At 37.0% G+C, this 24,597-nt stretch overlaps 4 protein-coding genes and 1 long non-coding RNA gene across 5 annotated transcripts; 2 read left to right on the top strand and 3 right to left on the bottom strand.

Moving 5' to 3' along the window:
• Positions 1-633: 633 nt before the first annotated feature.
• On the bottom strand, positions 634-3,634 carry LOC107723671 (uncharacterized). The gene is made up of 4 exons (XR_001637945.1): positions 3,585-3,634; positions 2,195-2,280; positions 882-1,086; positions 634-696 (listed from the first exon to the last, which is right to left on the bottom strand). It is a non-coding gene; the product is annotated as an uncharacterized LOC107723671 (long non-coding RNA).
• Positions 3,635-8,793: 5,159 nt separating this feature from the next.
• On the bottom strand, positions 8,794-9,872 carry crygs3 (crystallin, gamma S3). The gene is made up of 3 exons (XM_016532371.1): positions 9,790-9,872; positions 9,465-9,707; positions 8,794-9,132 (listed from the first exon to the last, which is right to left on the bottom strand). Exons 1-3 carry the CDS (start codon positions 9,823-9,825, stop codon positions 8,860-8,862), a joined length of 552 nt encoding a protein of 183 aa, XP_016387857.1. The 5' UTR covers positions 9,826-9,872; the 3' UTR covers positions 8,794-8,859.
• A 3,804-nt stretch (positions 9,873-13,676) lies between these two features.
• Positions 13,677-14,527, bottom strand: LOC107723662 (beta-crystallin S-1-like). Its single transcript, XM_016532372.1, has 3 exons — positions 14,463-14,527; positions 14,125-14,367; positions 13,677-14,009 (listed from the first exon to the last, which is right to left on the bottom strand). Exons 1-3 carry the CDS (start codon positions 14,475-14,477, stop codon positions 13,734-13,736), a joined length of 534 nt encoding a protein of 177 aa, XP_016387858.1. The 5' UTR covers positions 14,478-14,527; the 3' UTR covers positions 13,677-13,733.
• Positions 14,528-18,059: 3,532 nt separating this feature from the next.
• crygm3 (crystallin, gamma M3) lies at positions 18,060-20,012 on the top strand. The gene is made up of 4 exons (XM_016532375.1): positions 18,060-18,116; positions 18,389-18,628; positions 18,741-18,746; positions 19,682-20,012. The coding sequence occupies exons 1-4, from the start codon at positions 18,108-18,110 to the stop codon at positions 19,949-19,951; spliced, it is 525 nt and encodes a 174-aa protein (XP_016387861.1). The 5' UTR covers positions 18,060-18,107; the 3' UTR covers positions 19,952-20,012.
• A 1,529-nt stretch (positions 20,013-21,541) lies between these two features.
• Positions 21,542-22,606, top strand: LOC107723669 (gamma-crystallin M3). The gene is given in 3 exon segments (XM_074560120.1): positions 21,542-21,557; positions 21,778-22,028; positions 22,030-22,606. Coding segments are annotated over 3 exon segments (498 nt in total). The 5' UTR covers positions 21,542-21,548; the 3' UTR covers positions 22,268-22,606.
• The last annotated feature ends 1,991 nt before the right edge of the window (positions 22,607-24,597 follow it).

Below are 24,597 nucleotides of genomic sequence, written 5' to 3'. Positions count from 1 at the left end.
CCAATCGCGTTCATGCAACACCAGAAAAGTAATGTGATTGGCTGTTGTCACTATAATGGCCGTGACAGCACCAAACTTCAGACACACCCTCCGTCAAGCATCGACGCTGGCGCCCCGTGTGAATATACTGTAACTGTATGGCTAAGCATAACTCCACCCATTACCTTCAGAGAGGGGGTGCTGGATGTCATTTTACGCTGCAGTGAACACAACTTGCCAGTAGTGGGCACTCTTGCAACAAAATCAATGACATACATTTGAGTCAATAAGACGGAGGGAAGTTATCGAGAAAATGGCATTAAAAAACAAAGTGGACCGCAGCCTAGCAACGGCTAGTTGGGGCGATAAAATAATCACCCTTTTGTAGTTTGAGGATGCTGATTGGCAAATTTTTTATTTCATATCTTGTGTTTCATATAATGTGTTTATATGTTGGATCAGCATTTGGCTAAACTGCTACATAGACCCACATCCTATGGGCGATCTCTCTATCACGCCAAAGCGTGTAGCAGACACGCTGGTCCACTCGAGTATGCGTGTAAGTGTCACGCTTTGCCTCCTCGCCTTCATGAAGACTCACAACAATTAATGTCAATTACAATGTATGGATTTACACACAGTACATCAACACACCTTTCCTTTTATGTAGCCGCACTGTAGTGGGAACTGGACAGCCTCCTTTTTCCACACTTTCATCTGTTAATAGCAGAGAAAAAATTAAAATATGTAATATATATATATATATATATATATTTGATGAATGCAGGGATGTCCATACTCTGAATTTGTTTACAGTATCACATTACACAAAGTAATAGTATGGTTTTGTGCGGTTTACAACTTATTTTCAATAATATTCATATAGCTCCTTTTCTGTTTACCTTTACCAATAAGGGCTGCTGGTGGTCCAGTAGTAGCTGCTGAGGGATGACGTTTGGCCACTGCTACCTGTGGATGTGGCGTGACCATTGGTGGTCCAGTAGTAGCTGCTGAGGGATGACGTTTGGCCACTGCTACCTGTGGATGAGGCGTGACCATTGGTGGTCCAGTAGTAGCTGCTGAGGGATGACGTTTGGCCACTGCTACCTGTGGATGAGGCGTGACCATTGGTGGTCCAGTAGTAGCTGCTGAGGGATGACGTTTGGCCACTGCTACCTGTGGATCTGGTGGACAAGTGGGGGGTTCAACCTGGGCTGATGAGGGTTCACTGAATTGTTCGGCAGCACCTTGTGCAGTCCAGCCTACATTGTAGAAGTACATAATTATTTAGAAAACACTGATCAGCCCATTTTCAAAATTTTATGACATTTTATAGACAAAAAATCTAATTGATTAATCAAGAAAACAATCAACAAAAAATATAGCAAGTTGCAGTTGTAATAGCAATAAGAGATGTGTATAGACCTAACAAGCACTGATTGTTTTACCAAACTACTTCTACCAAGCAGTACTGATTTATCAGGGGGATGGTCCTAAGACATGTGATGGATGTTTAAGACAGTCTGCTTGTCGGGTGGTTGGCCAGTTATGCCACGTTTTCTACTGGATTTGTACAATGAAAATTATGGCATGGGTAATTACCTTGTCTCTCAATTCAATGTCATAGTTTATGTTATAAACAAACAAATTATAAAATACAGGCTAGCGAAAAAAAGTAAAGCCGTGATCACACTATTTTGAACATGCAATGGCCACAATATCTCGCTCTGCAGCATCTTTTAAAAAAAACTTAAATTTAACACATAAATAACAATACATCTAAAATGTAAAAACATCAAATCTACTCCACTTTCCTGCAGCACTGCAGTTTTAAATGTATGTACTTTTAATTCAGCTACGAGGTTATACTGTGATCATGTATTGATCTGCTGTTGATCCACGTTTTCATGTGATAGGAGTTTCGCAGGTCAGAGTTCACCAAGCTTGAACATGCAGGAGCTTGCATTTCCAGTCTGACGTATTCACATACATATGAATGGAAGTCAATCAAACGAAAAGTGCAGTGTGACTGTCCCTTTAACCTGCTAGGACCAGTGTTATCACCTAAAAAATAAGTGTACAGCCCTGATCTGCATCATCTATAACGTGCATGGAGCACTAGGTTTGGGGCCAAGTGCTGTTTTAGGGTGTTGCCTTCACTTCATTTCAAATGTGTGGAAGTAGCTGCTGAGGGATGACGTTTGGCCACTGCTACCTGTGGATCTGGTGGACAAGTGGGGGGTTCAACCTGGGCTGATGAGGGTTCACTGAATTGTTCGGCAGCACCTTGTGCAGTCCAGCCTACATTGTAGAAGTACATAATTATTTAGAAAACACTGATCAGCCCATTTTCAAAATTTTATGACATTTTATAGACAAAAAATCTAATTGATTAATCAAGAAAACAATCAACAAAAAATATAGCAAGTTGCAGTTGTAATAGCAATAAGAGATGTGTATAGACCTAACAAGCACTGATTGTTTTACCAAACTACTTCTACCAAGCAGTACTGATTTATCAGGGGAATGGTCCTAAGACATGTGATGGATGTTTAAGACAGTCTGCAATCGGGTGGTTGGCCAGTTATTCCACGTTTTCTACTGGATTTGTACAATGAAAATTATGGCATGGGTAATTACCTTGTCTCTCAATTCAATGTCATAGTTTATGTTATAAACAAACAAATTATAAAATACAGGCTAGCGAAAAAAAGTAAAGCCGTGATCACACTATTTTGAACATGCAATGGCCACAATATCTCGCTCTGCAGCATCTTTTTAAAAAAACTTAAATTTAACACATAAATAACAATACATCTAAAATGTAAAAACATCAAATCTACTCCACTTTCCTGCAGCACTGCAGTTTTAAATGTATGTACTTTTAATTCAGCTACGAGGTTATACTGTGATCATGTATTGATCTGCTGTTGATCCACGTTTTCATGTGATAGGAGTTTCGCAGGTCAGAGTTCACCAAGCTTGAACATGCAGGAGCTTGCATTTCCAGTCTGACGTATTCACATACATATGAATGGAAGTCAATCAAACGAAAAGTGCAGTGTGACTGTCCCTTTAACCTGCTAGGACCAGTGTTATCACCTAAAAAATAAGTGTACAGCCCTGATCTGCATCATCTATAACGTGCATGGAGCACTAGGTTTGGGGCCAAGTGCTGTTTTAGGGTGTTGCCTTCACTTCATTTCAAATGTGTGGATGAAATAAGGCAGCATATCTGCATGCATTTGTAAAAAAAGTTCAAGCTTGGTTCAGTATAAAGCCAAGGGTGTGGCCCTGCATCTGGACTGGATTGTCTGGTGTGTGCATTCTATTCTATTTAACATTAAAATAAAATAAAAAACAAGCAAATGCAATTATTTCAATGTTATTTTATTGATACTTAAGAGTAAGTAGCTAAATAGCTAGCTAGGCAGCTTTTAACCTCTTCCAATTAGTTTCAGTTGTAAGCCAAAAGCATCAATGATAATCTGAATTCTCCATTAGTTGAGAGTAGGCAACCACAGCCTTACCTGTGACTGGGACACAAGGCATCAAATACATGACTTTTTAAAACAAAAAATATATATACAACATAATATTCTTACCTTGAATAACAATGTCATACAGGTCCTTTATTCTTTCTAGGCATTTAGTGGACCAGCGTGTCTGCTACACGCTTTGGCGTGATACCGGGTTGACTTGAGACGTGTACAGGCAGAGGCAACATATAGGAAAAGCATATATTTTGCACCGGTAATAAAATCATATCAAATAAAATATCAATTTATATAATTTATCATTAGAATGTAGCGCCCTCTATTGGCCAGTCGCCACAGCTTATGACAGACATACTGTTGCCAGGGTGGAGGTGACAAGAATATTGGTTGCCATGGAAATATTTTCTCATGTTGACGTAATCACGGCGTCATTCTGGTGAATCCTTTACTCCAAGGTTGTTGTTTACAAGGCTTCCTTAAGTTACAAATGAGAAGTAGGGTTTGTAAAACAAATGTCAGTCAAACCTTTAAAAGAGATGTGTAAAGTGGCCTGTTTAAGATTACACTGACGTTACCCTCCTGTCTTCCTCAGTGCTGCAGGATACCATACTGAAAAACATTGTGTGGACCTCTAAGTAAATATGCTAAGATTATATTCCAATAATTACAACATTCATAATGATACAATTAAAGGAAAAACTAATGTACCATTGGCTATGAGTTGTTCTAAATCCTATGCTGCCCTCCTATGGTGAAAACAAAAGGCACAAGTGAATCCAAAAACCTACACTTTAATTTCATGGAAATCTCAAAACATATTTATTTATATAATGAAAATTTCCAATGATGTTGAAAGTTCCAGTTCTTTCTCAGCTTCCTCATCCCTGTTGGTCATTAATAGCTGGAGATCATGACAATAAAGTGTGGTAGGAGGGGTGTCATTATTTCGGGATTCAGAGGCCGCCTGTATTTGTAACAGATTTATGGCAGCACTAGGTGGGTCATCTAATGTACCTCAGGCCGAGGCCCATAATTAAGGACCCAGCATGCCGTTCTGGGCCAGGTGTACCTCCAGACTGTCTGTCATCACCAGAAAGGAGTGAAGATTGCCTTAGCTTGCTCGTCCAGCCTGTCCATGTGATAATGAATCCTAATTTTCACCTGAATCTTAATAAGCCTTGATGGACGGAATTATTGAGGGTAAATATATAATCTTTTAGTGTAGATAATATGTTGGGGTTTTTTAGTTTATACACACAGTGGTTATGCAAGACAGGTGTGGAAATAGAGTGCAAATCTATTGCCTTTAAATCTTAAGCATCTCAAAAGAATCCAGCTAAGAAAGAGATTTTGTTTAATAATTCATGCATTAATAAGAGAGAGAGAGAGAGGTATTAAGATACGGGCAATTAGTCTATAGCACTTTGTAATGAGCTGTGCCTGTTCTAGAAGCCAGACCACAAAAACAACGTGACCTCATATGTATTTTTTGTAAAGTGTGGTTCTACCACACGTACATTATGTATCGATAGATATTGAGACACGCATTATTGAAAGCATCTAAAGCATAAATGATCTGTGCATGAACAACAGACGTACCAATAAATCAGTATGAATATTGAAATCGTGGCATTAACATTAATTTTGATAATGTTGTATTTAGTTTCCATATAAATGGCACTTTCAATCACATTTAGCAAACAAAGTTTACTTAAATGATAATTTTCATCTTTCTGTTATCATTGTACAGCACTGTTAAAATTTACAGTGCCCAAGACAACTCTGTCAACATTATTACTGTATAAACTAAAAGGCTTTTGTATAGAAGAATATGGTGTTTTTTCCCCCCTGGCCCCTCTTTCCCCTCTAACTCTGTTGCCATTTCCTTACAAGGCAATTGTCTTGTCTGGAAAGTTTATTTTTACATTCTTTTCATAGGATTAAAGTAATTCCTTTCAGCTGTGGACCTGTATCAGTGACTCAGAAGTTTAAAAATAGTCTTGGAGGAATGTGACTCTGAAAGCAATAAGAAAATGTGAAATTTCATTCACATGGTAAAACGAATAATTGCAGACCAGACAAATCAAACTAACTTTAGTTTTTATTTAAATTAGGCCAGTGACACAACATGTGCCATTTTTACTACTGTATACAACACATCATTACATGTTGTAACTGGGCTTAAATTGCATTAGGCTATATGTTAACTGCTTTAGGAGCCTCCATCCTATAATTACTCCCTGGCGTATTTAAAGATGTCTCCATCTTTTAACAGTGCTGTAACATTACAGCAGGGGTGTCTCCACAATGACCTTGCAGTTCTCAATCGCAACTGCCAGGCAATTAACACCTGCACATACTTTGCCAGCTTGTTAACTCATAGCTGTACCACATGGTAGCAACTGATAAATCTGGCAGAAGATGTATTCTGCTTAAAAGAAAACTAAAATAACTCAAGCTGACAATTTAAAAACATAAAATAAACCCTTAGAAACCCAAGCTTATGCTGATTATGTATTATTATTCCTCCCTTGCCTGTAGCATGTCACTTGTTATAAAAATCATGATTTCTGTACAAATCTGATTACAGTAATATATTAACTTTTTGTGATTAGTTCGAGAACCATATGTTAAAAAGTAATTCAAATGACTACCACAAGAGAGCGCTGTCAGGCTAGCAGAAAAAGTACTAGCTCAACTACTAGTAAGTGAACTTTGTGAACTATCCTTCCATTCTGTGCTGGATGCCTATGGAGGAATCTGGACCAACAGACACGTGCTGCCCTGTGGGCCCACTGGTGAAAAAGTGCTTGCTGGTGGCCTTTGTGCAGAAAAAACCCTTTTGTTATAGCATGCTCTTGTGCCTCTCTGGCCTGCATCAGCATTGTGGACTTTGGGTATATGCTGGACTCTGGCAAAGCTCCTGAGTCATCAACATGGCCTGAACTATTGTATGGGGGAGATTTAGCAGGGGCTATTGACCAGCAACTGCTCACACAACTGACAGCTCATGCTCTCTGCCTGTGCAAACACACAAGCACTCATTCTTTTTTAACATATAAATGGTTAAAAACATGTGTAGTATGTATATTCAAGTGAACAGGTACTGGTAGCAAAAACAAAATTCCTGACCTCAGTGTCAGTATAGCAAAAAGCCTGAAGAGGCAGTTTATTTTTTAAAGCATTTACTTCAGCCCAATTCTTCATCTGTCATGCAGATTATAAATAAACTTTAAATAAACTCATGAGTGTTACATGCAACTGTATGTATCAAATATATTTCAATCAATTGTGTATTTATTTATTGTAAAATGTACAGTTTGTCATGACAATACTCAAAAACATGTAAATTCAGTTTTCTTGTTTTCTACGAAATGTAACAGAAGTCAAAGTTTGTAAAAGACCATTCAGAAGCAAATAACCAACAGAGGGGAGTATTGAGTTATAGCAACAGAAGATGTTGGTAGCTATGAGATGACAATTAATAAATAATGGTTTTAATCGTGTTGCCACCATGTTGTGTGACTTTGGCATGCTGGGAGATTGAAAATACTTTACTGCTGCTGTTTTATGTTGTTTTAACCCAAAGTTAGTAATATAAAATATAAAGCAACATTGTTTAATTTCTTTTTAAATATGATAATTGGCTACAGTGGATGTCAATAAAATCAATTTAAAAAATCTGGTTACAGTACATACTAGATTTTGAATAACTCTGCAATTATCCAAAATAATTATCTAGGAATGTGTCAAGGAAAGTCATCTGAGCACCATATGTTAAAAAGTTATAAAAATGACTACCACAAGAGGGCGCTGTCAGGCTAGCAGAAAATGTACTAGCTCAAATACTAGTATGTGAACTTTGTGAACTATCCTTCCATTCAGTGCTGGATGGCTATGGAGGAATCTGGACCAACAGATACGTGCTGCCCTGTGGGCCCACCAGTGGAAAAAAGTGCTTGCTGGTGGCCTTTGTGCAGAAAAAAATCCTCTTTTGTTTCAAGCATACTCTTGTCCCTCTCTGGTCTGCATCAGCATTGTGAACTTTGGGCATATGCTGAACTCTGGAAAAGCTCCTGAGTCATCAACATGGCCTGAACTATTGTATGGGGGAGATTTAGCAGGGGCTATTGACCAGCAACTGCTCACACAACTGACAGCTCATGCTCTCTGCCTGTGCAAACACACAAGCACTCATTCTTTTTTAACATATAAATGGTTAAAAACATGTGTAGTATGTATATTCATGTGAACAGGTACTGGTAGCAAAAACAAAATTCCTGACCTCAGTGTCAGTATAGCAAAAAGCCTGAAGAGGCAGTTTATTTTTTAAAGCATTTACTTCAGCCCAATTCTTCATCTGTCATGCAGATTATAAATAAACTTTAAATAAACTCATGAGTGTTACATGCAACTGTATGTATCAAATATATTTCAATCAATTGTGTATTTATTTATTGTAAAATGTACAGTTTGTCATGACAATACTCAAAAACATGTAAATTCAGTTTTCTTGTTTTCTACGAAATGTAACAGAAGTCAAAAATTTTTCTATTTTAAAATCTAAGTTTGTAAAAGACCATTCAGAAGCAAATAACCAACAGAGGGGAGTATTGAGTTATAGCAACAGAAGATGTTGATAGCTATGAGATGACAATTAATAAATAAATTCATACATTTAAAAAATGATTATTTGACACACTTAATATAATTAATATAATTGAATTTAATTTAAAGGGATTGTTCACACAAAAATGAAAACTTGAGCAACTTGAGAGTGAGTAGTTGAAATTTTTTTTGTGTATTATTATTATTATTATTGTTAATTTATTTTTTTTGGTGTATTATCTATTATCACTTTAATACTTTTATTTAGCAAGGACATTAAATTGATCAAAAGAGACAGTAAAGACAGTTATAATCTTACAAAACAACTACATTTCAAATAAATGCTGTTCTTTTGAACTTTTAATTCATCAAAAAAAATCCTAAACAAAATGCATCAGCATAAAACTAAATCAGTATATTTATACAGTATGATTTCTGAAGGATCATGTGACACTGAAGACTGGAGTAATTGCTGCTGAAAATTCAGCTTTGTCATCAAAGAAATATATCACTTTTTTAAAATATATTAAAATAGAAAACAATTGTATACTATTTCATGATATTGCCGTTTATTTATGTTATTTTATTTTTATTATTAATATATAAATAAATATATATGTAAGATGTATATATATTGTCTTATAAAAATGCTTTGTTTGAAGACCAGCTGACTTTTAAATGGAATTAAATAAACCAGGAGACAGGAGCTTTAGGTGAGCTCAGAGTCGTTTTTTTATTAAATAGTTAAGGAACAATCAACTACACATTAAAAGACTTAAAACTCCTGAACACGGCGGATGGAGCCGACAGTAGGATGCATGGCACTCCAGTCAGTGAAGTGGCGGTACTCGCCTCTCTCCAACAAATACTGATGTCCCCTGAAGTTAGGATGCTCATAGAAGACCCAGGCCCCATCCAGAACGTTACAGGACTGTACCTCACGGTGACGGAAGCGGTCATAGAGAGAGGGCCAGTCCTCACTGCACTCCATAATCTGACCCTTGAAGTCAGGCCGCTCATACAGAAGGATACGGAAATTGCCATTATGCTACAAAAGAGAGAGTGGATAGCCAAATACCATTACAATGCATTGGTTTCTGGTAGGCCATTTACTGTAGAAAGAGCAGAATCATATCTAGAGTCACCTAAAATTATATTAATGGGGCACTGAATTATTAAAACAATACATTCAGATTATGCATACTGAAAATAAACTTTCAGTGGGGAACAATAAGGAGTTTAGGGCCAATAATGCTGTTCTTGAATGGTTGTGTGGCACATATGTCTGGTGTAGGTGAATGTTTTTGCTGAAAAGGAGGAACATAAACCTGCATTGGGCAAAATAGCCCAGCTATGGTTCTCCAAACAGGGATGACTTACATTTCGCACCATGCGGCAAGACCTTATAGAGTCACTGAAGCCCATCCAGTGCTGGTAATCAGGATACTCTCCCCTGGTTAGGATGTACTGGCAGCCCATGAAGTTTGGACGTTCATACAAAACCCAGGCCCCACTATCAACTCGGATGGAGTTACAGCGGCTGAAGTGGGACGACAGCTCTGGGCAGTCCATGCTGCACTCAAAACAACGTCCGTGAAAGTTTTTGTCCTCATAAAAGAAAATCTGTATGGGAGAAGATATAGAAACATAGTTAAGCCAAGGAAGAGATCACAGAGCCAGTTTACGCAAGCAAAATGTGTCTTACTTTTCCCATTCTGTCCGTGTTTGGGGCTAATTTCATTCCTCCTTTTGATGTATGCTGTGTATTGAAAGGGCAATGAGCGAGATTTATATGTTTCACATTGAGTTGCTCTGCCAGGCAAATCATTGTTATATGAATGGCCGCAGCAACTGCATCATCAACAGCTGATACTGCGATTGTTTCTAGATTGTTCCTGCAGATTAATGCAGTGGCCATTGTATGGAACCCTGACCTTTTGATTCTGCAATGGCTGAGTCCAGAAAATATTTATTGGGCTAATTAAATTGTTTTCCAGATGCTGGTACTGGCATAGTTGGAGCAGCACTGGCGTCTAGCCACATGCTCATATTGGATGAGGTGTAACACGTCCCGAATGAACTGATGGCATTTTGTGTTTGTACGCTCCACCCAAACTCTTGCTCTACTGTTAGACAGTAGGTTTACTTAGGTACACAATACCACAGAAACTGAGAATAGGCTGTGCATTATATATGTTTTTTATTTTAATAATACAAGAAAATGTTTTACTGTAATAAAATGAGTGAATGCTATGCCATGTATTAATAAAAATGTCAAATTTAGCTGTGGTGAGACACTTTTATTCAGCTCAACACAACACAACGCAACACCTGAAGCAACCAAGCTGCCATGAGTTCAGCTGTTACCATCAAAATGGCAACAGATTAAACAAAAGACATTTGTCGTTTTTAGCAGAAGATTAAAAATAATAAAAGAAAGGTGTTTTAATGACACAATCTGATGAACACAGCTTTCACACTTGTATTTTCATGAATCATATTCGGTTCCTTAAAGCGACCACCTAACCAGGGTTATTATAGTTATAAACTAGTATAAATAGCATGAACTAAAACTGAAACTAAAACAATTAAAAAAAAGTAAGTATTTGAAATATTTCAGCCAGTTGCTAAGTGCTAAAACTTGAACTGTACATATAAATACAAAAACGATAAAAACACACAACAAAATTACTAAAACTACCTAAAATCTAAAATTCTAACGAAAAAAGGAAATATAAAAATAAAACAGACTGAAAATAAATATTTATAACATATATTTTACAAAATATATCTAAATGTTTATAAAATATTAATAAAAACTATAATATTATCCCAGTGATACTAAAATAACACTGTACCAAACATACATGTGTAAACAGAGTATTAAAACAAGGCACTGGATATTTACTGTACACTAAGTTTAAAACAGGTTACATCGTAAATAGAGGCAGATACTGTTGCATTGTTGTACTATTGCACAAGTACAAATAATAGCAAATACTATAAATTTCCTATATATTTCCATATATAGAGAGACAGATGATATGTAAATAAAAACAATCAAGTGTTATGATATTATAAACTAATATGCAATTATAGAAATGAATATGCTATTACAAAGTAAAATATCTGATCACAGTGGAATTACTGAAACTAGCCATTTGCTCTCAGTGTGAACACAAACTGTCTAATAAGAATGTTATATAGAATGTTGTATATAATTCATTTTTAAAATTATAACCTCACATAATCTTATATACAGTGCCTTGCGAAAGTATTCATACCCCTTTATTTTTTTCATGTTGTTTTGTTGCAGTCTTGTTAAACTGATTTAAATAACTTTTTTCCCCCTCATCAATCTACACTCCATACACCATAATGAAAAAATAAAATAAAATAAAAAATACAGATTTGTGACAACTTTGCAAATTTATTAAAATTAAAAAACTGAAATGAGTACATTGCATAAGTATTCATACCCTTAACACAGTACTTGGTTGAAGCACCATTACAGCCTCAAGTATTTTGGGGTATGATGCGGCAAGCTTTGCACATCTGCATTTATCTGCCATTCTTCTCCTCACCTCTTTACCTCTCAATCTCTGTCAGGGATGTGGGCAGACACACACTTTCAGGTTTCTCCAGAAATGTTTGATTGGGTTCAAGCCCAGGCTCTGGCTGGACATTCACAGAGTTGTCTATAATCCACTCTTGCTGTGTGCTTAGGTTCATTGTCCTGTTGGAAGGTGAACCTTCTGCCCAATCTGAGGTTCTGAATGCTCTGGACTGGGTTTTCATTAAGGCTATCTCTATATTTTGGTGCATTGAGCTTTTCTTCTATGACGAGTCCTTCAGTTCCTGCCACTGAAAAACAACCCCACAGCATGAGGCTGCTTCCAGCACACTTTACTTTTGGGATGGTACCCTGCAGATGATGAGCAGTGCCTGCTTTCCTCCAAACATGATGCTTGCAATTGAGGTTCATCAGACCAGAGAATTTTGTTTCTCACAATCTGAGAATTCTTAGGGTGCTTTGTTGCAAATTCCAAGTGTGTTTTCATGTGTTTTCACTGAGAAAATTGAGTTTGGCCACACTGCCATAAAGCCCAGATCGGTGGAGTGTTGAAGTGTTTGTTTGTCCTTCTGCAAGTTTCTACATATATGATCATGGAGCTCAACTAGAGTGACCATCAGCTTCTTGGTCACCAGTCTAACCATGGCCCTTCTCCATCACTTGCTCAGTTTGGCCAGCTCTAGGAAGAGTCCTAGTTGATCCAAACGTCTTCCATTATGGATAATGGAGGCTACATGCTTCTGTGAACCTTCAATGCAGCAGAATTGTTTCTGAACTCTTCAAGATTTTTTCTGAACTCTTCTCCCCAGATCTGTGCCTTGACGCAATCCTGTCTCTGAGCTTTAAAGGCAGTTCTTTTGACCGCAGGGCTTGGTTTTTGGTCTGATATGCATTTTCAGCTTTTAAACCTTTTATTGAGAGGTGTGTGCCTTTCCAAATCATACCCATTCAAATGAATTTGCCACAGGTTAACACCACTCGAAGTGTAGTAACATCTACAAGCAATATGAATGCTCCTGAGCTAAATGTCAACTGTCCCAGTTGAGGGTATGAATATCTATGCAAAGGCACGGTATATGTAATATAATCTGATAAAAATAACTGATTTTGATTTGCTTTGTAAATTGCTCAGGAATTGGACTACTGTTGTTTGTCTGATTTATGTCTGTCAAATTTTAAGACAAATTTTTATGAAAATATAAAATATGTAAAACATCTAACTTGTAACCATTTCTGCTAAAGAGCTGCACACACTGTATTAACAAATATCACACAGTACTCAATACCACACTATGTTTGTTCATTTAGCCCAGAGGAGAACTGGTCCCCAACTGAGCATAGTTTCTCCTAAGGTTTCATTTATTTCTTCATTTTTATCACTTGATGGAGTTTGCGTTCCTTGTCACAGTTGCCTTTGGCACACTTAGTTGGGGTCTAAAAAACACTTAGTATTCAGTAATATTATCACACTGACTCTATCGGATGAGAACGGCACTTGAATTTAACTGAACTGCTGAATAATGACACTATTGTCCTCTGTAGAGCTGCTTTATACCTGCATAAAATTAGTTCATTATTGAATTTTGCAACATCAACACTTATTGAACTGAACTGAATCAAAATTCAACATTGAACTGAATAACAACACTACTATCTTGTGATGTTTTATAATAAATTAAATTAACTTTACACAGTTACTGAAATGAAGTACATCAACACTGAACTACTGCCTTGCTACAGCTGCTTTGCAGCAGAATTTGGATTTGCTTTATTTTTAAAGTTTGCATCACTGATTCTGTTACTTTGCTGTTCAATATTGTGAAGCTGCTATGAAACAATTTTTATTGTATAAAGCATTATAAAAATAAAGGTGACTTGATTTGACTTTACAAATTCATACAAATGATAAACTAGCTTGTAAGAATGTTTTTGAACTTAATATGTTAGAACTATTTCAGCTTTATACTGTTTTATAGCAACTAGTCAAAAATAGATACGACTCATATCAATAAGTGCCTCTTCAAATAAATTTATTTTTCAGTATTTGTCAGTAGCAGTGATGACAGGTATTCATTTCAACAGTCTGTGGTGATCTGACGAATAGAGCCCACAGTGGCATGCATGGCCCCCCATTCAGTGTGTCGCCTGTACTCTCCCTTCTCAAGGAGGTACTGATGGCCACGGTAGTTTGCATGCTCGAAGAACACGCAGGGACCTTCCTGAACCTTGCAGGAATGGATCTCTCTGCAGAGGAAATGTTCCTGAAGGGACGGGGTGCTTTCTGTAACTTCCCATGTTTTGCCATCAAAATTGGGCCTCTCAAAGAACTTCAGCTTGAGATGTCCAGTAACCTGGAGGAAATACATATGATGTTTCTATGTATACACCTAACCACACTGTTATCTTATGAACACAGACTCACTGAGAGCAATTCAAAATGATCATGTGTGGTGCCATTGGACTTACATGCCTAAGCAGACGACAAGATCGGACGCAATCATTGAAGCCAATCCAATGGTGATAATCTGGATACTCCCCTGGGACCAGAATATACTGATAGCCCATGTAGTTTGGCCGCTCATACAGGACCCAAAAGCCCCCCTTCACCTTTGCAGAATTACATTGGCTAAAAAAAGAATGAAGGTCACTTGTGTCTCCCTTGCACACATAGGATCTTCCCTTGAAGTTCCTGTCTTCGTAGAACACAATCTGTCAGAGGAAATACAACACTGATGGTTTACATTGTGCTAAAACATCATGCCACACTGTGGGGCACAGACCATCAGGAAGAAAGTGGCACTTACGCTCTCAGTCGTCATTGTCAGGTGTGAAACGTTGGATAGCAAACCGTGCTGTAGTCTCTTTATACAAGTCCTGAACAAAGGCACAGGTTGTAAAAAATGCAATCAGCTATTCAAAAAAATATCCAAGCTCAATGTATTGTTCTAAAGCACTGAATCATAGATTTGTTCAACAATAAAATTGTGAGTACCAAGCATCCTAACCTCAGCCAATGAACCCCAGCCTCAGGCTTGTACAACATGCCATTATGTGTTGATTAAACTAGTGTTGTCTACTTAGCCAGCTCAGGCTAATTATTTATCTTACTACAGAAATATGCATTCAAATGTTTGCCAACAGCACCCTCACACTATCAGCTCCAGCAAAATCACTGTTATGACTGGCAACCATGGCGTACATCAAGGAGGATTTAGAGGCCAAGTACTGGTGTTGAGGCATCTACTGTGTTCCTTATGGGCCATTCACACAGAACAATGAAAAATGTGAGCTGCAGGGCAGTGGAATGCAAGGTCTAGAAGAGACACTAATTTCTTTTTACTGTCACATGCAAGACCCGAGTGCAAAAGTCAAACATGTCCGAATAGTGCATGTTTACATATGGAAATGGAAGTGCGGTACAATGCACAAAGATGTCCTGATGATAAAAGGTTTTTCACAATTTTTCAGTTATTCGATAGTATCTGAAAACGTCCCTTTTATTAATGTTTGTTAACTTTTGAATCGAAGACAAACTTTTCTCCTAAAAAAAAAACAACTTTTTTTTTTAAATCTTGAATTTATTTACATGCAATTCTATGCATTTTACATGCGTAATTTAAATTACTGTTAATAGATGGGGAAATCGATCAATCGGGTGCATCAATCAAAGATTATAAAAGTATATTAGACCTTTAAATGTTTCATTAAACAGAGATCCTCATAAGACCATTGTGGTCAAAATTAAAGTGTTCTGATACACAAAATCATTTTTCATGTGTCAGCGAATTAGACAGCGTGGAAGTAAAGCTATATCCACCATGGCATTATGCCCTGAGAGTACCTAAGAAGTTTATGGCAAAACAAAACACTATATACACTAGGTCGCCGTGATTTTGCCAAATAAGACATGTTCCTGGATCAACATCTTTTGTTGATCCTGGATCAACATTACTGTCCAAAAATATAGACTAAACCCAATCCCTACCCCTAAACCTAACCTTACCCATAATTTATTCCTAAAATCAGTGTGAAATGATAGCTGATTAACAAGGGTGTAGAAGCACCTAACCCTGATCGTAAGCCTAAAACAGATATTTCCTGAAAAGTTATCCCTCAATTCTGATTGGTTAATTGGAATGTTGTTCCAGGATCAACAAGGATTTTGATCCAGGAACATGTTGTACTTGGTGAAATCACGGTCACCATATACACTACCAGTCAAAATTTTTGAATAGTAAGATTTTTAAGTTTTTTTTTTTTAAGAAGTCTCTTCTGCTCACCAAGCCTGCATTTTGTTTGATCCAAAGCACAGCAAAAACAGTAAAATGTTGAAATATTTTTACTATTTCAAATAACTGCTTTTTGATATTGATATTGATATTTGATAACTGCTATTTGAATATATTTTAAAATGTAATTTATTCCTTTGATTTCAAAGCTGAATTTTTTTTTATCATCATTACTCCAGTGACATGATCCTTCAGAAATCATTCTAATATTCTGATTTGCTGCTCAAAAAACATTATTATTAGGTTGAAAACAGCTGAATAGAATTTTCAGGTTTCTTTGATGAACAGAAAATTCAGAAGAACAGCATTTATCTAAAAATAGAAATCTTTTGTAACATTATAAATGTCTTTATCATCACTTTTGATCAATTTAAAGCATCCTTGCTAAATAAAAGTATTAATTTCTATAATTTCCCCTCACCCCCCACCTCTCCAAAAAATATTATACTGACTCCAAGCTTTTGAATGGTATAGTGTATAATGTTACAAAAGCTTATTTCAGATAAATGCTGATCTTTGGATCGTTCTATTCATCAAAGAATCCTGAAATCTTGTTTCAAATATTGATAATAATAATAATAATAATAATACATGTTTCTTGAACAGCAAATCAGCATATTAGAATGATTTTTGAAGGATCATGTGACACTGAAGACCGGAGTAATTATGCTGAAAATTTAGCGTTGATCACAGGAATAAATTACATTTGAAAACATATTCAAATAGAAAGCAGATATTTTAAATAGTAAAAATATTTCACAATACTTTTGCTGTGAAACTTTTGCTGTATTTTGGATCAAATAAATGCAGAAAACATTAAAAACCTTACTGTTCAAAAACTTTTGAATGGTATAGTTTACGGTATATGATATATGCTTACAGTTATTTATTAATTAATTAGTATCATGATGCTTTAGATTCCTTTAATTATTGGTAATGCAATAAAACCCATGTTTCCAATGTTGGACACACTGTACGGTGTGTCGCCATTTTGAATTTAGTCAATAATATACTTTTTTGAACCTGTAATAAGTTAACACATTTACTATGTTTTGGCCTACATTAAATATTTTTCTTTAATCAGTGCCACAATGCCATGACAAATGCCTATCAATTTGGTAACAACACCACCTATTGGTCAAAAGTAATTGTACTATAAATAGTTCTTCTTGACATTTAAACCACTTTTTTTGCAAATCTTTGAGTGTAAGACATAGTTGCCATTTAAAGCCATCACACTTTACTATTAACTAATTTCATTTGCAGAGGCTGAGGTACAGGTACAGGTCTCAAAGCTGTGCTTCAAACACCTCGAAAAGTGTTCTCCACATGTTAGAGACAGAGCTTGATAAAACATACTTGCATAATGTCTAAGAAGGCATTAAATAACCTATAAATTTCAAATAATGTTACTGCAATCAAATGCTACTTCAAAGTGGAGAGTGGGAAAAGGGGGACTTAAAAAGGAATAATATGGGGTCAAAACTGATACATTAGAGATTTGGCAAATACTGAATATAAACAAAAAACAAAATTTTACTTTCATACACATTTACATAAAGTTTTGCTTCACACCATTGTTAATTCTAGTGACCTCTCTTGGTAGAACTATTGAAATCGCTAGTTATGTGAAGGGAAATCTAAAATCTTTTTAAGCACACTGTACCTGCTGATCTATTTTTGCAAAAATTACATATAATTTTGTTCATTTGACATGAACGTGACATTTATTTAGATTTATTTAAAAATAAGACTCTTTATGACGACTGACAAGTATTACTTGTTAAGTACTTGGAAAATGTTTCTTTATGCACCAAGAGCTTGTAACACTCCAAAGAGAAAGGAAAACTTGAAATTGCATCATATGACCCCTTTAAGGAATTATTCAGACATGGTAACTCTTGGCTGACGTGATTTCTCTTGCTTTTTCACTCTCATTTGCTGTCTCTCTCTCACTCTATCTTTCTGTTTGTCTTTCATTCTATTTGTTTCATGAAGGCTGTGATTGCACAATTTAAATTAACAGAAATCACAGACCTGCTTGATCATCAGGTTCCAGGCTATTTGAATAACAAAAACCCTTATCAGCCTATAAAGTATAAAAGGCAGCAGCAGTCAGACAGACAGCAACTGGACAGAATCCCACGAAGACTAGCAAACATGGGCAAGGTATGTATTGGGTGGCCTTAATCCAGTGGAGTAGAGCTGCCAAAAACAGCAAAATCCTCCATAAATTTAATAAATGCAAAGATGACATTTTTTTATGTGCAAACGGTTAGGTAATTATATTCAACATTTGCTACATAAACAAGCTCTAATACACATACCTGTTGTGTAATGCAAGCCAAAAAAGCCAGTTACTTCAAATGTTAAAGGCTACTGTTTACAGAGAGACCACTTGTATTTTAATATTCACATTATTCACATTTATTTCTTTGTAGATCATCTTCTACGAGGACAGGAACTTCCAGGGTCGCTCCTATGAGTGCAGCAGTGACTGCTCTGATATGTCTACCTACCTCAGCCGCTGCCATTCATGCAGAGTGGAGAGCGGCTGCTTTGTGGTCTATGACCGTCCTAACTACATGGGAAACCAGTTCTTTATGAGGAGGGGTGAGTATGCGGATTGCATGGGCATGGGAATGAGTGATGGCATCAGGTCCTGTCGCATGGTTCCTCAGGTAACAAAAAATAAAACAATAATAGTATTATCTGTGCTCAATTATTCAGACTGTATTGAATTAGAAATGCATTGAATCAGACTGAATCAATACATTTCTTTTAATCTTACAGTACAGGGGACCCTACCAGAGCATGTGAGCGGAGCGGAGTGGTAATATTTCCTTAAGAGTGCAGAGCGCCTTTCTGAAGATTCCGCTCCGCTCGCTCAATACGCTCAGTGCCGCTCGCTCAACCCAGAATGCCGTTTGGTGATTTGCTTGTTCGAGATCGAGAATCTGTAGAGATCAAGAATAGTAGAGCAGTTATGGAGTCCAGATATTGTTTCAACGAAGTTGCAAGCCTTATACATAAATGTAAAGTAAAAAATCTAAGTTAAGAATGAGCAGGGAGAAGAAACTGAGAGGGAGTGCGGGGAGACTGTTAAAGTTAGTACAGATTCATATTGATTACAATACGTATACACGAAGATGTATGCAAACATGGTGCAGCAAAAGGTGAGCTAGTTACATACCATAATAAATGAATAAACAGGTAGGCTAAGGTTATATTCGGTTGTACGGAGCCCCGATCATGACATGCAGACAAAATCACAGCCACGAATTTAGAATAGGCTAGTTCTCTTTTATGCTAGGACTACATTATGGCCACGAATTAAGAATAAATTTTTTTGTTTAGTCTAAATTATGGCCACGAATTAAGTACTCATTCTCTTGTTTAGGCTTAGCTGCCACGAATTCATTCGTTCGTTAATTCGTTCATTCCCTATAGTAGGCCTAAATCGTGGAACGAATTATTATATTTCGTAATTACTTATTAAAATCATTATTGCTTAAAATTAATAAATAATAATAAATTAATTAAAAAAATAATAAAACCTGCTGACGTCGTAGAAACGAATTGTTAATTCGAATTATATTCGGAGCTCCGTAGTTATTAAATAATCTCAGTTAAACTATAGACCTAAGCTAACACACAGCTGTATATAGGCCTAAATAGTGGAGCGCACGTCCATAGAGCGGAAAACGTAGCGGAGCGCTTCGCTCACATGCTCTGGACCCTACAGAATGAGGATCTATGAGAGGGATAACTTTGGAGGTCAGATGTATGAGCTGAAAGATGACTGCGATTCCTTCACTGACCGTTATCGCATGTCCGACTGCCAGTCTTGCCATGTGATGGACGGCCACTGGCTCATGTATGAGCAGCCCCACTACAGAGGCAGGATGATATACTTCAAACCTGGAGAGTACAGGAGCTTCAGGGATATGGGATACAGCAACGTCAAATTCAGCTCTGTTAGAAGAATCATGGACTTGTGTTAAATTCACAGTCTGAAACTATAAATGATAATATAAGCATAAACAATAAATTTCTCACCTTGCATTTTTTCTGTTGTCTTGGCCTGTTTTCACCACTTTTGAGTTCTGCCATTAGTGTCATTGTACCAAAAGTGTGCAAACCAATGGAAATGAAACATATCAAATAAATCATTAGCCCCTTTCACACAGTAATACCAGTAAATTGCTGCAAAATTACTGGAGCGACTTTACCAGTAAATATAAAAATGCGCTGTTCACACAGGAAATGACGTTCCACCTTTTACCGGTAAAACACCGTTCATACATCAGTTTCAAAATACCGGTAAATTCGGAGACATCATTAACAGGAAATGTTGGGTTTGTAAGCATGGAGGGGTATACACGGTCAATGTTTTTGTTGATGTTTTCATTTTTGTGTCAAACCTTCACATTCATTCAGCTGCTTTTGGCCCAGAGACATTGTATTAGCCAACTTCAAAGCAAACTACATAGAGCGGAGTAAATGATTCATCTGCGTCAGAATGTTATGATTGGCCCAGAGTAGACGTTTGGCTTTCACACAGACCACAATTTACCGGTATTTTTGAAATTTACCAGTAAAGCCTGTATGTGTGAAAGGGGCTATCATCTGTTGTGAAAAGACTCAATAAAATCATTATATATACCAAACATAATTCTAAAGATTTATATATTAATAATTCTAGTTAGATATCATGCAGACAGCTGAATGTTCATGCCGTGACATTACAACCAATATTGACTGTGTTGTATTACCAAAATGCTCATGGGCGTCAGAGCAATGGCCTTGTGGGAAGCACTCTGACATGTGCCTCAGGTGACCCAAGTTGTAGAGGTCCTTTGCCAGTCCTGTTCCTTTCTCTCCTCTCTTCCTACTGTCCAGTCCAATACAGGTAAAAAAAACCCCTCAAAATATAACATAAAAATTGACATGGGCAAAAAAAGGCATTGGTTATTTTTATGTCTGTATGCATGTAAAACAATACTTGTGTACCACAATGTAAAGATAGTGTACCATACTGTGAAATACACTTCTGAATAATCAACCTGTCCTACACACAAATGAAAAGAAGCAATCTTTCTGTTTTTAGTTTAATTTCCAAGTCTTAAATGAAAATAAATAAATAAACAAACACCAACATAACAGCGAGAATAAGAGAATAAGCTAAAATAATCCAGTATGGCACTAGGAGATCTTCAGTTACCAGTGTCCCCTTAAGGCAGGACTGATATGCTTGACAGTTTTAGGGGAAAAAAAAAAAACTTACAAAACATATTTTATTACTGAAATATATGTCTCTGTTCTATTCTCTCTATTCTACTCTATTCTGTTTCAAATGTACAGTGAATGACACATCAGTGGACCAGTTGTCCTCCTCCACCTGCCCTACAACCAAGAAAAGCCACAGTTGGCACAGGGTATAGGCGCAAACAGTTCTGGTAACTACTTGTAGCCTAGTTTAGAAAAAAATAGAATTGCTGAGTAAGAAGTTCAAACAATGAGCTATAGATTTTTAGCAATCAAGTTGAGTATAAAAGCAACACAGTAAAACACTGACACTATAGAAACAAATGCAAAATCATGGGAAAGGTAGGAGATAACTATGCTGAAGAAGACAAATGTGGTTTTGAATGGGATTACTACTTAGACCAAATCACACTTGAAATAAGATATACATTGATTTTACAATGTCAGCTGTTATTGGAGGAATACAAGGACAGTGCACTTTCAATTGGATTAACAAGCAAAGTAAAGAACAAAGAGTAGCATATCCATTGTAAGCATGTCTTTTTGTCACTATACTTTCCAGATAATATTCTATGAGGACAGAAACTTCCATGGTCGTAACTATGAGACTAGCGGTGACTGCTCTGAGGTGACCACATACCTGAGCCGCTGCTGCTCATGTAGGGTGGAAAGCGGCTGCTTTATGGTCTATGAGCGCACCAACTTCATAGGTCACCAAATGCTGGTAAGAAGAGGAGACTATCCTGATAACCAACGGATCATGGGAGCAAGCATCAGTGACTGCATCAGGTCTTGCAGAATGATCTCTATGGTAATTCTTTGTCGGACAAAAGTACGAGCTGATGGATGACTGTGAGTCAATCCAGGAACGTTTTCACATGACTGATTGCCAGTCCTGCAATGTCACACATGGCCACTGGCTTCTGTATGAACAGCCCAATTTCGAAGGCAGAATGATATACATCAGGCCAGGGGAGTACAGCAGCTTTAATAATATGGGTCTAGGCCCAGTGAAAATTTGTTCCATCAGACGCATCATGGAGTCCTGTTAGAAGAAATTACACTTGCTAAGAAAGACAACACATGAGTTCCATATAGTTTCCCAACAAGAAATGTTGTGACATTTAATTCGCAAATGTGCCAAGGATCTTCAGTATAATGTCAAAGATCACTTACTCCATATATGTTTGAACAAAATGTATGACAAAACCAGCTTTTGTTTGTGGAAGCTGTACTACCAAATGTTGATTAACATGCATCAGATTCATTACAGTAACATCTCATTTTGTTGATCATCTAATGTGTGATGATAAGGTTCATTGCTTTTGAGAAATATACAGATGTATACACATCTCTCTGCCAGGAGATTGTAAAATAAAAAGATATAAAAAAGAATAAATGAATCAAAATAGATTTTATTTGACAACAGCAACTTGACAATACAGAGTTTAAATTTGTTGACTGTAAAAAGTCTTAAAAAAGCATAAATTAAAAAAAAGTCTTTAAAGGTTTACCAATCGACTACTTTCAATAATGTAAATACAGTATGTGTGATCTCAGTCTTAAGGCCAGTTTTAGGTCTTATTTTAGAAAATAAAAGTTTTAGACATAAAAATGTAGAAATAATATTCAGTTATAATAATGAAATACACTGCTCAAAAAATTAAGGGAACACTTAATATTCAGAGCATATCACCAAGTCAATTAAACTTCAGGGATATCAATCTGTCCAGTAAGGAAGCAGAAAGGATTGTGAATCAGTATGGTGCAAATGAAAGTGACAACAGGTGCAATAGAGAGGCAACAGCAACCTTCATATCCTTCTTGACTGATTTGTCTCTAGTTTTGTGTTTTGTTAGTGTCTTTGTGACAACAATTGTCCAGCTCCTCCAGGATGGCACAGTTGGACAGGGATGTAGAAGGGCAACAGCCCAGCAGCAGAACCGGTATCCAGCAGGCTATTGGCATGCATGTTTCTGACCAAACTTCAGAAACAGACTCCATGAGGATGGCATGAGGGCTTGACGTACCCTAGTGAAACCTGTGCTCACAGCCCAGCACCGTGCAGCTGGATTGGCATTTGCCAGAGAACCCCAGCAATAGGCAGGTCCGCCATTGGTGCCCTGTTCACCTCATGGATAAGAGCAGGTTAATAACTAAGCATGGGACCCACGCTGCTGTTAGGTACCGGGATGAAATCCTCAGACCATTGTCAGACCTTACACTGGTGCAGTTGGCCCTGTGTTCCTCCTGATGCATGACAATGCCCAGCCTCATATGGCCAGTGTGTATAGGCAGCTTCTGGATGACAAAGGCATTGATGCCATTAACTGGAACTCACATTCCCCAGACCTGAGTCCAATTGAGAACCTCTGCAATGTTATGTATCGGGGCATCTGAAGTCACAAAAAAGCACCACAGACTGTCTTGGAGCTTGCATATAGGCATGTGGCCATACACACTAACGACTTACATTATTATTGTTGCCGTGATGAAATTTATGCAAGTTGGATCAACCTGTAATTTCAAAATTTACTTTAATTTTGAATCCAGCCCTCAGTGGGTTGATGATTTTGGCTTGTACTGACCATTGTAATTTTGTTCTCAACCAATTACACCATGTATGCAAGTAAAGATGTTCAATTTCAATATTTCATTCATCAAAATCCAATGTACAATTTATGTGTTCTATCTATCTATCTATCAGCACAATTATACAGGACTACGAAACAGGTCAGTGCACAGCAGTGTTGCCAGATTGGATCGACAATTTCCAGCCCAAAAGCTCACAAAAACCCGCCCAAAACTTTAACTGTCAAAATGGTGTGATAGAATATGTCAATCAAGGTTGATAAGCGCCATTTTAACTCCTTAAAACAAAAACGGCAATCATGAAATTAACCGATAGCCTACCCTCGAAACAACACATGCATGATTTTCAATGTCAGCAGTCAGAATAATCCAATTTAAATGCAAAAAGTGCCCGATATAGCCTAAGTGATAGGAAAAAGCAACGTATTTAGCAGGTATTTCAGACTCGTTCATGCACACACCATGACAGTCAACTCAAAACGGTGTCATTCATTGATACACTGAATTATAATAAAAAAACAAAAAAAACAATAATGCGCTTACCTTCGTGTCGCTCTATAATTTTACACAGAACTAAGCCTCTTGTTAAGTTCATATTGTAGAACATAATACAGAACTTTGCACAGTCAAAACTAATCAAGTCTAGCAGTTTTCAAGGATTTATCAATCTGGGCCGTTTAAAAGATAAAAGAGGATCGTATAAACCGACATATTTAGTTTCAGTTTTGATTAATTCAAATGTGCTCTGATCTCGGAGTTGCAGTGATAGAGCCTTCGTGTCATCTCACTC

This window comes from Sinocyclocheilus rhinocerous, unplaced genomic scaffold (genome assembly GCF_001515625.1).
Source record: "Sinocyclocheilus rhinocerous isolate Xijiao unplaced genomic scaffold, SAMN03320098_v1.1 scaffold755, whole genome shotgun sequence".
Lineage (NCBI taxonomy): Eukaryota > Metazoa > Chordata > Actinopteri > Cypriniformes > Cyprinidae > Sinocyclocheilus > Sinocyclocheilus rhinocerous.
Note: the sequence above shows the minus strand (reverse complement) of the source record. Positions and strands in the feature narration are given on the sequence as shown.

Excerpts from the sequence above, each read along its gene's own strand:
- crygs3 (XM_016532371.1), bottom strand. The coding sequence starts at position 9,825 with ATGAAATTAGCCCCAAACACGGACAGAATGGGAAAA. Across the intron at positions 9,708-9,789 it reads ACACGGACAGAATGGGAAAA|ATTTTCTTTTATGAGGACAA; the intron begins GTAAGACACATT and ends TCTCCCATACAG. Across the intron at positions 9,133-9,464 it reads CTTGCCGCATGGTGCGAAAT|CATAATGGCAATTTCCGTAT; the intron begins GTAAGTCATCCC and ends TCTCTTTTGTAG.
- LOC107723662 (XM_016532372.1), bottom strand. Across the intron at positions 14,010-14,124 it reads CTTGTCGTCTGCTTAGGCAT|GTTACTGGACATCTCAAGCT; the intron begins GTAAGTCCAATG and ends TATTTCCTCCAG.